The 13,597-nt window shown below is 37.5% G+C and overlaps 1 protein-coding gene across 1 annotated transcript in view; it reads right to left on the bottom strand.

Moving 5' to 3' along the window:
- The window catches only part of LOC107288589 (activating molecule in BECN1-regulated autophagy protein 1), a 104,176-nt gene that overhangs the window by 28,448 nt on the left and 62,131 nt on the right, over positions 1-13,597 (bottom strand). Inside the window, exons 7-8 of the mRNA XM_015817221.1 lie at positions 11,754-11,942; positions 11,215-11,369 (exon numbers count right to left, since the gene is read on the bottom strand). Coding sequence (XP_015672707.1) covers positions 11,215-11,369; positions 11,754-11,942 — 344 coding nt within the window. The remainder of the gene's footprint in view (positions 1-11,214; positions 11,370-11,753; positions 11,943-13,597) is intronic.

The following is a 13,597-nucleotide window of genomic DNA, read 5'->3' as shown; positions in this document are numbered from 1 at the left end:
TGTTGACCTATAACTTCCATAATCTCTAACCAATGTAGCTAATGGTTATACTCTCTGGAACCAATAACATTACTGTCCAATAATCTGAAATGTAGAGAAAATTGTTGTAATGTGTCACCAACCTAAACAGGAAGGCTAATGAACTGAGATTCTAGGTTTTTCAAAATAAGCATAAGTCCCAGTGAGAGTTACATTGTGTAACTCTGAAAAAGCAGATTAATTTTCTTCTAACTAGCTGATAGTTGACAGTCACTTAAAAGCATTTTCTACATAATTATCTGGTCTGTTCCTGAGAAGGGATATAAGATCATTCTTACTAGAACACTTTCCCAGATTGCTTTATGTAAGAGTCAATAGATGGCAGATAAGCAATGAATGACAATTTACAAATCAACCACTCAGAAATGACAATGCTTAGTTTAGCTGCTCTCTAAGCCTACCTTTAGAATATACTTAAGCAGCTATTTAATACTGTCATGGAGATATTGTTTCAATCATGCATAATCAACACAATATAGTTCTTGTATCTGTATCTTCCCTGGGGAGCTTTCAGGGAAGGTGGACTGTACACATTATTTCTCTTAACACTTACAAGTGTACCTTCTTGTAATTATTGAGCATCAAGCCTTGAAGCATTGTATAGAGTCATCTAAACCAGGGGTCCCCAACCCTGGGTCCATGGATCGGCACCAGTAGGAGACATGCCAGAAACCGGGTCACGCAAACAAGCAAAGCCCCATATGGGGGATGCAGGCAGCACACGAAACCATGCCCCTCTCTCCATGGAACCAATCCCTGGTGCCCAAAAGGTTGGGGGCCGCTGATCTAAACTACAACAGTCTGAGGTGAGGTTCTTGAAAATTGCATCTCAGTCCTAGAATCATAGAACTGGAAAGACTTTTTGAAGATATCATGTATCTGGATACATGGATGTCAATTCCAAGACACTGCAAAGTAGAAAAATCCTAATTAAAATCTGCTTGAAAATTGAGCAATATAATGAACTGCTGAACTGCACTGGAAGGAAATATTTTTTGCCAGTGTTTACTGACATTAATTTTGTTTTAACATTTAACATTATCTCAATGTTGTTGTTTTCACAATGAGTTCTAAATCTACAGTACTTTTAGCTAACAATGTAGTGTCTTTTTAAAATGTTAACGTCTGTTTATGATTCTAGCTACCATCTCCCCCAGTTTTGCCATTCTTCTAACATATTTGGGGTACAAGTTACCTAGAAATGGGAACAATATTATATTATCTCACACTATCATAAGCAATAGTTTCCCAAATTCAGTTCTTAAAGAAGAAGGTCCTCAAAAGTCCTCAGATGTTTTGACAAACATATGGATTTTAATATACCATGTTCTGACATGGTCTATACAAAGAAGGGCCTGCTCCATTCAATAAAGCAAAAGTAACCCTCTTTATTGTTTTCTTGCTGATTCCATTATGCATTTTTTGTTAGCTATCTGATCTTGTGAGATCTATTTGGCATTTCTCTCTCCAAGTATAGAATGTTCCCTTAAACATGTGCTGAATTATTTAGAATCTGTTTTTTTAGTTCAGAATAAATGTTAAACCACACTCAGCATTAATTTTCCTTGCAATAAAAAATTCCAGCATATCATGGTTACTATTATCAAATGTTCGTATTTCTTCTACTTCTTTAATTAAGTCCTTCTCTATTGTAAGCTGATCAACTTCTTTCCTCTTTTTCTCAAGGAAGACAAGAAATTCCAAAAGGATCATGTTGGACAGAATATGTCTTCAAATGATGTTAGGATAATTAAATTCTGCCATCTGATGCTTCATTAGTGTTTAAAAAATGTATAGGATTTGAAGGGAAAGTGTGCTTCCAAAAAATCTAATTTCTTACGAAGCTCACAGTATAAGCTAATTTTGGGGTGGAGAAGGATCTATTCAAACTGGATAATTTTATCAGATCCCCTAACTGCACTTTTCTGAAGGGAAGGATACAAAACAATATATTAGAAAATTATTCTAGATTTTTAAAAGAGTTGATAGGGGATCGTTTTTTCCCCCCATTTTGTTGTTTATGAGATCTGGAAGGCTGTTGGTTGTTTTCTTAGAAAATTTTTGGATGTTCAATTTCTTCTGTCCATATCGCTGATTGCTTCACATCTACTAATCATCTGTCTTCTACTGCACTTTCTGCAACTTTGGAAAAGAACATCAAACGTTCTTGAAACATTTTTGTTTAGACTTTTATTACACTTTTATTTATTTCCTATCCTCCCCTACACATTCTTCTCATTTTTGCAGATATTGCTTAGGATTTTTTTAATGATAAATTCTATTTTCATCCAAATTTATATATAAAACCATAACAAAAATGAAATTATTTACTCTTTCAAACTTGAATATTTTCTTTTCCAATAATCACTCTTATTTTCCTTCTGAAGCTGTACAAATTTCTTAAGTAGGACATCTTTAGGCTGCATATTGGGGTTTTTTTTTTAGTTGAATCAGTCCTAAATTAAATCCAATGGTCAGTGCCCATCCTTACTCCAAACCCTATGTTCTCTACAAATTCATTTGTGTAGCAGGCCTGCAATAGAAATATGCTCAGTTTACAAATACATTAATTGTAACAGTATGTGGGAATAATCTTGGAAGCCAAAAGCAAAGAAGAGCTCTTCTGCCCCACTAGAAAAGGTTCAGTCCAAATTTCTAAGGGCCATGTTTCAAGTGGCTCTATATGTTCCAAACACAGTATTAAGAGGCAGACACAACTGACTAAACTTGAAACTGACACACAGATTTGCATTACTGCATACTGGTTAAAGTTACAATATTTTCTGAATGTCTTTTTTTCCTATTGCAAACTATTATGAATCGATATGGAATAGGCCAATTTTTTGCAAAGCCTACAATACTGGGCTTCTCTAGGGAGGCCTTTTTAATGATAGGCTATGACTGAGCAATCATTACATTTAAGAAATGTACTTGAGATTTGGAAGCTCAACTGGATCAACCTGCCCTAACCAGGAATGACTTTCTGAGCAGCAGCCCCCCACCCCCCTTTTTTAGGCCAGGAAGTATTTACACTATATAATTGTCCATAAACTCTGAAAAGGACCAATCTTAGCATGTTTTAATAATCTCTTTACAGTAATACTTAAAGGCAGACGTAGAAAAAAAAATCCCTATGAGTTAACACTGTGCCCTTATGAATATGTATTTATTGAATCCATAGCGGAGGAGAAGGGCGGGATATAAATCCAAATATAATAATAATAATAATAATAATAATAATAGCTCACATCCTAATATCTTGCCTTTTTTAAAATAAGGATGCAAAGCTCCCTATTTTACAATGTATCCAGGCAATTCTTATTTATTCTAACTACAGTTGCTAGTATCAGACCAATATGTTTTAGTTTCTATGAATGTGCCCAAATGTTGCCATACTTTTTAAAACCAGAGATGCTTTGAATACATCCAGAATACTGCTGTAAAGTACACTGTTTTATTTTGTTTCATCTGCTCTTAACTTCTTGTATTCTGGTTGGTGTACATAATAAGATACTTGTAAGGGTTACACTGAAATTTGTCAATTAAGAAGTTATGCATAATTTTTAATTCTGAGCTGAAAGAGCATCATTAGAACCAAAATGAAATGTTATTGTGTTCTCATTTGTCAAACTTCTGATTAGCAAGGGGAATGAACAGAAGAAAGGTTAATGAAGCAAAATAAAACTTTGAAGGAACACTTGAAAATATAACATATGACATCTAAAGAAACCATTTAACTAGTCCAAATTGACATTTTAACAGGCTAATCAAGCAGAGAACTTGCATTTCATACCATTTTTACATAACAGATTGCTTAACCATTTAGAAGGAAGAAGGGAAGGAGAATAGAATATCAATTAAAGAAAACAGACTCCTCAAAGGTTTAAATAATGGACAATAACAGTCTTGAACAGCTTTGCTGCTTATTGTGAATATTTTTCTGGTTTTGGTCTTCAACTGCTGAAATGCTAAATGAAAAACTTCAGATGAACTCAGAAATCTACCCCATAATATTTACAGTGCATTCAAAAAATATTCAGACCCTCTTCACTTTTGTAAATTTCATTATGCTGCAGCCTGATTCTACAATTGTTTATCTTCTTTTTTTCCTCATTAATCTATACGCAGTACCCCATGACAAAGTGAAAACAGAAATTTTGAAATGTCTGTAAATTTATTAAAAAGGAAAAAAACCTGAAATATCACATTAGCATAAGTATTCAGACCCTTTGCAACAACACGTGAAATTTAGCTCAGGTACCTCCCATTTCTCATGATTGTTTCTGACAGGTTTCTACACTTTAATTGGAGTTGACCTGTGGTAAATTAAATTAATTGGACATGATTTGGAAAGGCACACACCTTTCTATAGAAGACCTCATAGCTGACAATGCATACTGTAGCAGAGCAAAAGCCATAAGGCCAAAAGAACTGCCTGCAGAGCTCAGAGACAGGATTATTGCAAGGCACAGATCTGAGGAAGGCTGCAATAAAATTTCTGCTGCACTGAAGGTTCCTAAGAGCACAGTGGCCTCCATAATTCTAAAACGGAAGAAGTTTGGCACAACTAGGACACTTCCAAGAGCTGGTCGCCCGGTCAAACTAAGCAATCGGGGGAGAAGGGCCTTAGTAAGAGAGGTGACCAAGAACCCAATGATTTCACTCTGACTGAGCTCCAGAGATCCTGTGTGGAGACGGGACAGCGTTCCAGAAGGACAACCATCACTGCAGCCCTCCACTGATCTGGGCTTTATGGCAGAGTGGCTAGACAGAAGCCTCTCCTCAGTGCAAAACACATGAAAGCCTGCTTGGAATTTGCAAAAAAGCATCTGAAGGACAGACTATGAGGATCAAGATTCTCTGGTCTGATGAAACCAAGATTGAACTGTTTGGCCTCAATTCTAAACGTTATGTCTGGAGGAAACCAGGCACCCCTCATCACCTGCCAAATACCATCCCAACAATGAAGCATCGTGGTGGCAGCATCATACTGTGGGGGTGTTTTTCAGCAGCAGGGATTGGGAGACTGATCAGGGTTGAGAGAATGCTGACTGGAGCAAAGTACAGGGATATCTTCAATGAAAACCTGTTCCACAGCACTCAGGACCTCAGAATGGGCTGAAGGTTCACTCTCCAACATGACAATGGTCCTAAGCACACAGCCAAGACAATACAGGAGTGGCTAAGGGAAAACTCTGTGAATGTCCTAGAGTGGCCCAACCAGAGCCCTGACTTGAACCCTATTGAACATCTCTGGAGGGATCTGAAAATGGCTGTCCACCAACGGTCACCATCCAACCTGACTGAGTTTGAAAGGATTTGCAAGGAAGAATGGCAGAAAATCCCCCAATCCAGGTGTGCAAAGATTGTTGCGTCATACCCCAAAAGACTCGAGGCTGTAATTGCTGCCAAAAGTGCTTCAACAAAGTACTGAGTGAAGGGTCTGAATACTCATGCCAATGTGATATTTCAGTTTTTTTCTTTTTAATAAATTTACAAACATTTCAAAAATTCTGTTTTCATTTTGTGATTGTAGATTAATGAGAAAAAAATGAATTTCAACAACTATAGAATCAGGCTGCAGCAAAACACAATTGACAAAAGTGAAGAGGGTCTGAATACGTCCTGAATGCACTATGTAATACAGAACCTAGAACAGTTAGACTAGATTGGGCTAAAAGAGACCTAGATTCAAGCCACTGGATCATAATGCTCAGTGAGTAACTCTGGATCAGATACTTTCTCTCAGGCAGCTAACTCCCAAGACTGCAACAATGAGAAAATAACAAAGGTGTCCTTCTGTGAGCTATGTTGAGTTTTTTAAAAGGAAGACAAGAAAATAAATGGAATGAACAAACAAATAAGTAAAATTGATGTTTCAGACTTGGTTTGATATGAAAGATATATAATGTCATCAAACTCTGTAAGATTTGACATCAAGGTGCATACACCGTTAAATGAATAAAGTTCCACTTAGTTATTTTGTTCCGTAACTTTTAAGAGAATGATAAGAGCAATGCAAGTCTCATATATACTTGTCAACGGATATCGGCTTGGAATCTAGGAAATAAATTATTGTTTACATATGCAAAATGATTAGAGCTGCATTCATCATAAAACAAGCTAATAATAAATAGGCGGCTTAAGCTAACTATTTAATCTGCAGCTTAGAAAATCTTTCCGCAAATCATCTACAACTATTTTATACTATGTGTTTTTCTAGGATCCAATCTGGGTCAGTCACCCGGACCAGAGATTTTGTCTTCCGAGCTTTTGGGCTTGTGCTGGAGCCCATCTTCAGGGAGCCTCGCTCTCTAACAGAGTGTGTTCTTTAGAGTCTAGACCAGTGATGGCGAACCTTTTAGAGACCAAGTGCCCAAACTGCAACCCAAAACCCACATGCATTGTCGGGTGCCGGGTGGGTGTGGCCCATTGGGTGGGTGTGGCCCATTGGGTGAGCGTGGCTGTGGTGGTAACGGCAGACTGGGTGGGACTAAAAAGTTCAATCAATCAATTCCAACTTTGCAAGATCTTTTTTTTCCCCGCAAGAAGTTGACATTGACTGATTGATTGAACCTTTTTTTTCTTTTGCACACAGCGGCGGAGGCCTAAAGTGAAAAGGTTTTATAAAACCCAGCTGAAGGCTTGGGACTGGGGCGACGGCGCGCGTGCCCACCGAGAGGGCTCTGAGTGCCACCTCTGGCACCCGTGCCATAGGTTCGCCACCACTGGTCTAGACTTTCTGTATGTGGTATTTATATGGTGCTTGTTCTATGTGACTTTTTAGATTTGATTGGAGTGTTAATGACTGGCTATTAAGTGTTGGCTGTTGTTTGCGTGTGCTGCCAAGCCCTCACCTCCTAAGTACTTGATAAGCTGGTGGTTAATCAGCACTCCTATTGATTGACGAGGGGCCCCGTTTCCCAGGCTTCAATCACTTCTCTGGTTGCTTTTGTGCCTATTTGTCCAACAATCTTAGTAGCTGCCACACATAGAGCAGCCCAAAGCACAAACTCTGCTAGAGAGAAGTTCCCTGAAGATGGGCTCCAGCACAAGTCCAAAAGCTCAGAAGACAAAACCTCTGGGGTTCTGGGGACCGAACCAGATTGGATACTGCAACATTATCCTGGGGCACGTATCTATCAACCTTTATTCGGGACAGATTTTCTAGAACAATTTTGATTTCTAAAGTTTTAAAACTATAATTATAAAACATTCCTGCCCATCCCTAAAATTATGAAATACTTATCATTTTATTACAAAATACATCAAACAAGGAATAATCATATCTACCAAATTATATCTAGATTTCATTTCTAATGAAATATAATTAATTGGATGCTGGAATAGCACATCTAGAATTAAAGAATAATTGCCAACAGGAGTTCCTTGCCTGGGTGCTCCAAATGTTAAATCATGAAGCAAATAGCTCTAAGGTACTAATTTCTTTTCATTCCCAACAGTTTACAGTCTAATAATAGAACAAAGAATGAAATCTAGGAGAGTTTACCAGAACAGAAGATACTGGTATGTTCTCAGCAGTACTAAATTTATGGTGGGAACAATTGCTGTCAAAGTAAATGAAAAGTTCAGGAGATTATGGTAAGTAGAAAGGGCATGGTTTCTCATTTTATTGGTCTTGTAGTTATAATTCTAGAATGTTTTCCAAAGTGTCCAGCCACTAGTCAGATTCCTTTTTCTCCCCTTCATTTATATATCACTAAAACCTTGTGCCAGATAATTTGTAACCATCTTAGGGCATGCTGTCAGGACCCAGTACTCCCCAGGAAATGAAATTTGGAGATTTTATTGCTACTTCAGCACTGCTGGGTTACTGCTGTTTAGCACCAGTGCCATACTTATGTGATTCCTCATTTTCGACATTCCCTAACAGCTTTCCATAAGACAATGGGGAACCTGGAAAAAAACAATATCATTGCCAAGTCTCCTAGGCACCTTTCCACTAGCAAAGTCTTTGCATTGGGGAAGCCTGCAGGAAGAAAGTCAATGGAAAAAAATGGTCCAGGCTGTCAACAGAAAGAGAACACCGTCTGAAGGCAAATAGTGCACAAGAGTTTTTGGGGCAATTGGGGAATTGTGCAAGTCAGCCTTTTTAAGTGGCAGAAATGGTGCTAGGGCTGAAGTTGAGGCGCAGCCTTGGAGCTACCACTGTTAGCCTAGGTCAGGGGTGGGGAACCTTGCTTTTTTATGACTTGTGGACTTCAACTCCCAGAATTCCTGAGCCATCCATGCTGGCTCGGGAATTCTGGCAGTTGAAGTCCACAAGTCATAAAAGAGCCAAGGTTCCCCATCCCTGGCCTAGATGGAGGTAGATAGATTGGGGCAGGAGATTGAAGTAAGAGAAGGCACGCTGCCAAGTAATCGAGTTTAGATCAGATGACAGCAGGGGTGCTGTAACACTCCTAATTTCAGTCAGGAGTTGTAACTCCCTTAATTCATTGCCATCACAATTTTGAATGGCCACTGATTGGTCATTATGCAAGAATTACCTGTATTGGTTTCAATTCAACTTGTCTTAGAAATTGATTAATAATCAGGGAGGAGTGATCTGCCATCAGAGTCAAGTTAGGAATTTCCCAAAATTTTAACATGCTGAGCCCAGAATGTTGAGTATTATTGGGTTATGATCAGAGCAAGAAACACTACCCTTGTTTTCAATCACCTCTGCTTTGAATAATGTCAACAGATACTAAAATCAGGTTAATATGTATCATTTTGACATTATTTTTATTCAATTAACAGGCTTTCTCAGAAGAAAAGTATTTTTCTTTCCAGAAATGTTTCATTCCTATCACCACCTCAAAGTGAAGCCCCAAAATCCAAACATTAAAATCCTTCATTGAGAGGCCTGCCTTTATTTCAAACCAAATAGTAATTTTAATTTATTTTTTATTCTACGCCATTTTCTTTTTCAGTTTTGCATTCCCATAATGCTATGATATCTTATCTGTTGGTACTGCTAGGAAAAGGCCAATCAATGAAAAATCAGCGCAAACAAGTTTGAAGTAGCATTATTATATTTTGAATGGACAACCTGGATAACAATTGCTTGAGCTATAGATTACAATATTTGAAATCAATATTATTGTAGGTCAGTGGTGGCAAACCTATGGCATGCGTGCCAGAGGCGGCACTCAGAGCCCTCTCTGTGGGGATGCGTGCCGTCACCCCAGCCCCGCCTCCCCCATGGCCCCCTCCTCACCAGCAGCCGCCCCTGAGGAGAGTTGCCCCCGGTGCGGCTTGCGCAGAGCAGCACAGCCATGGACATGGCAGCCGGGCAGCGGGGACAAGACTCCGCCCTCATGCCCTGTTGCATGCAGATGTTGCTGTGGGGCGTAGGCAGAGGGTGTGGCTGCCATGGCGCTGCTGGGCCACCTGGGCGATCTGCTGCGGTGAGCTGTGGAGGTGGTGGGGGCCCTGTGAGCGGGCGGGGTGGGGGCAGAGCAGGGGGCGGGGCGGTTTTGGGGCACTTGGTCTCTAAAAGGTTCGCCATCACTGTTGTAGGTGATTAAATCCACAAAGGAAAAAAAACCCCGAGCACTTTCCCCTGTTTTTGAATGAAAATTTAGTGGGGTACTTTTACTGAAGGGATAAAAGTATGTTTCTATATAAAGATAATTCCATTAGAATAGAGAGGAAGCCTGGATGAAATCCCACAATCCTCACTGTTTCTCATCAAAGCTGCCTCCCATTCAAACTCAATTTATTCAAATTTTCTCCTAACTCTCCATAATGCCCTTCCTCCTTCTGTATCGTTTACAATTTCTGCTCAACTGTTTCTTCATTTGCTTCCTTTCTAATCCTCTTTGGGGTTTTTTTCAACTTTATTTTCCCACATTTGCTGCCAACTGTAGCTCATTTAGAAAACAAAACACAGTGCTGTTTTATCAGTAGACGAAGCTATGGCTGTTGAGTTTCAGTGTTTTATCACTCTCAACTGACAAAAAATAAAGCTGTAAGGCTTTGTTTTAGTGCTGTTATTACAAAGATACCCAAGAACTTATAAAACAAAACAAAGTAAAAATATAAAACACATCACAGTATAATAAATAATATAATTAAAACAACAATTTTGAAAAGTTGCCACAGCCCTGCGTATTTCAAAGTAGTCTTTGAGGTACTATGCAAAGTATAATGTTGCCATCAATACGATAAAAGTAGTATATCCTAACTCTGTGCTTTGAATTCCCTTTTAGGCTTTCACAACTCCAAAAGAAAACAACTATTCTTAAACAAGTTCTTTTTAAAAAAAATACTGAGAATTATTTAATATTGAGGAGTAATAGCACATAAATTATAACTGATTTTGAAAAAACTTTAACAATATAATTTTCATGTTGATTTAGTACACCATTATTCTTTCAGAAGCTATTTGATAAAATTCTCAAGGTCCAAAAAAGTATGGAATTATTAGTGTACAAACAAAATAAGAAACTTCATTCACAACAGTATTTAATAAGATTTGGGGTGATTTCCAATTAAATAAATTGGCTGCTTGAGCAAGAACTTTAACTTACTATTTACAATTTCCTTTATCTTAAAGAATATACAGCAAGGATGAATTATACAAAAATATGAACCAAAGGGCTAACAATTCATATACAGATTCTGTAATATTTTTTTTAAATAAATGTAGGAGTTGAAGGCTAATAACAACTCATGATTTAAGTTCACCAGAGAAACATTGTTTTCTGAAGAAGTACTTCATTTCCAAACACGAACATCTAACACTAATATCAACAGTAACACTAAGTGAATAACTGCCAAATGTTATTTTCAACATAAACCAATTAATCCTGTTTGGACTGGATGTTTGCTCTTTATTTACCCCTATTTATCATAGACCCTATTGACTCACTAATATAAAGAGAAATACTTCTATTAAACTACATACTCCATTAAACATTCATCTGGTGGTACTATTTCACTCTTATACTATTTCTGCCACTAACAATGTCCCCATAGTATTTCCTGCTACCTGTCTATTTATTCTAATAACAACCCCAAAAATCAGTGACAGTGAAAAGCAAGCACAGTGAAAAACTGTTACCTTCTGCAATCTTTTAAAGAGCTTTGCTTCATTAATATATCAATTCTGTTTCCAAATAAACAAACGCAGGTAGTTAAAACAAAAAAGCAGGTAATACCACTTACCCTCATTGAAGTTTCTCCTCCATGGGGTTGCTGAAGCCTGAAAACCTGAGCCACCATATGTTCTGTAGATGGGTGCAACAAGATGCGACGAGATGCCAATCCTACCATGACATACCTGCCCATTGGCGACAAGCTCACAGAAATGGCATTGGGACCTAGGCATGAAACAAAACATAATATAAACATCTTCATTATGGAATCTTCCTTCCTTCCTTTTCATTTTCCTTATATATAGACTGCAGCAAACTTATTCACAGCTATTAATCGCTAAAAACAAATACTTTGCTTATAATCATCTTAGTCAACTAACAGCAGTAGCCAAAGTTTAAGATTTAGTTAAACAAATACATCATAGGAATCACATGGTATATAATTCCTATTTCACCATTCTGTTGCTACCAAATCAATCTACAGTTGGGATTACTTTTTCCTTGCAATTATTACATATATCAGTTAGATTTCAAGAAAAAAAAGTACTTTCTAAGAGACTGTTAAAGGACTTGATAGCTTCCCCAAATCTTTGACACATAATCTCTTACCAAATCGCTTTGTGTACAGCATTTCACCCAAGTTGTGCGGCGCAAGGGAATAGACTGCGAGTATCCCCTCATCAGGAAATCCCCGCTGACTGCTAGGAATGAAAGCTGCTAAAAGCTGCCCATCTGCAGAAATATCACAGCTGGCATCATTGTATATCTTGCAGTTTTGAACAAGCACATTCACAGATGCTGCACAGGAGGGAAAAAGAGAAGAGTCTAAAATTTAATTCAGAAGAACAGCAAAATCTTGAATTATTTATATTTTTTCCTGTATCACTAAATTAATTCTAATAGTTTATTTGTTATCTATATAAATGTATTAGCCAGTAATGCAGAATTCAGATGAATAAAACCCTTTTTCCTTAAGATGGCAATTGAATATATATATATTCCCAATTATTATTTTATTTTTTTATTAATCTATTATTTTTTAACTTTGATATTTGTACTGTTCATTCTTTAAATTTCCAAGAAAAGAAGGAGTAGCTTAGAATTAAGATGACTTTTTCACTGCTACAACAATGCTTGGTTTTTATGAATGGGAATATCCACCAGCTGACCGTAAATTCTAGGATATGAGCACCTGAAGATACCTGCAACAAATGCTATAGAAGTCAACAAATCCTCATTTTGAAGACTTGGGACTTTAACATAATAAATCATAGCTAGTAACAAAACATATTCATGAACATGAACCTTATATAATATTAAAACAGTTTTTCTCCCATCATAGTGCTAAAGAGAAGAGTTGGAGAAATTTCACCAATTCTGTAAGAAAATTCCAGCACTCACATTTGTCCTTTTGTTATTTGGAACAAAGTCTAGTTGCTTTGAAAGCAATCCCATATGTTCAATTTCGGGTTAACAATCCAGATATCCCTGTTTTAGGTGATGTCTGAAGGTAGCTCGCCACCCAACTTACGGGACCTTAATTTTTCATAACATGGCTCCACTATTCACTGATAAATTCATATGTCATGTTGAGTCAAGATATTTAACCATGGTTATCAAGTAAGCCATACTAGTCCGATTTATAAATAAAGCTGAATCATAGTTGATGGGTTTAAATGTTGTGCTAAGTCAATATCCTCAAATCAGGAGTTTATATCTGTGCCCCTACCCGCTGTTTTCTTAGCACCCTGTTTTTAATTTTCCTGTTTAACAGTCTTGCTTTATTTGGCTCCTTGGATTCCTAGTCAAAATTCTTTGTTTCCTAAAGTTTTCTTCTTCCCACTGTTTGGTTTTCACTACTGTCTTTTCTGTACCTTACTTCTGCTTTTCTTTTCTTCCCTATCTTTTCCTTAGCTACGCTTTTTACCTCATAGACCAGTACACAAATTTACTGGTGACGTCTCCTTTATCAGAAATCTATCCTATTGGCCTCTTAATTTCTGCTTCTTAAAGTAATTCTATACAGATAGTTCTTGACTTATAAGCGGTCATTTAATGATCATTCAAACGTATGACAGACTTTTAAAAAGCTACTTATAACCTGTCTTCGAAGTTATGGCTGCAGAACTCCCACTGGCAGTTGTGATTCGACTATTGTAAAAACAGTTGTAAAATTTATTTATTTATTTATTTATTTTATTAAATTTATATCCCGCCCTTCTCCTTGCGGACTCAGGGCGGCTAACAATCGATTAAAAATACACAGATAACAATTACAGGATTAAAATTAATTAAAAGGAAATATTTAACTATGATCTAATTAAAATATAATTAAAACCCCCTCTAAAAATTTCCCTAGGCCAGTCCTGCAAGCTGGAATAACCATGTCTTAAGGGCGCGGCGGAAGGAAGGGAGATCAGGGATCACCCTGATCTCTGGGGGTAGTTCATTCC

This window comes from Protobothrops mucrosquamatus, unplaced genomic scaffold (genome assembly GCF_001527695.2).
Source record: "Protobothrops mucrosquamatus isolate PMUCROS unplaced genomic scaffold, P.Mucros_1.0 scaffold564, whole genome shotgun sequence".
Lineage (NCBI taxonomy): Eukaryota > Metazoa > Chordata > Lepidosauria > Squamata > Viperidae > Protobothrops > Protobothrops mucrosquamatus.
Note: the sequence above shows the minus strand (reverse complement) of the source record. Positions and strands in the feature narration are given on the sequence as shown.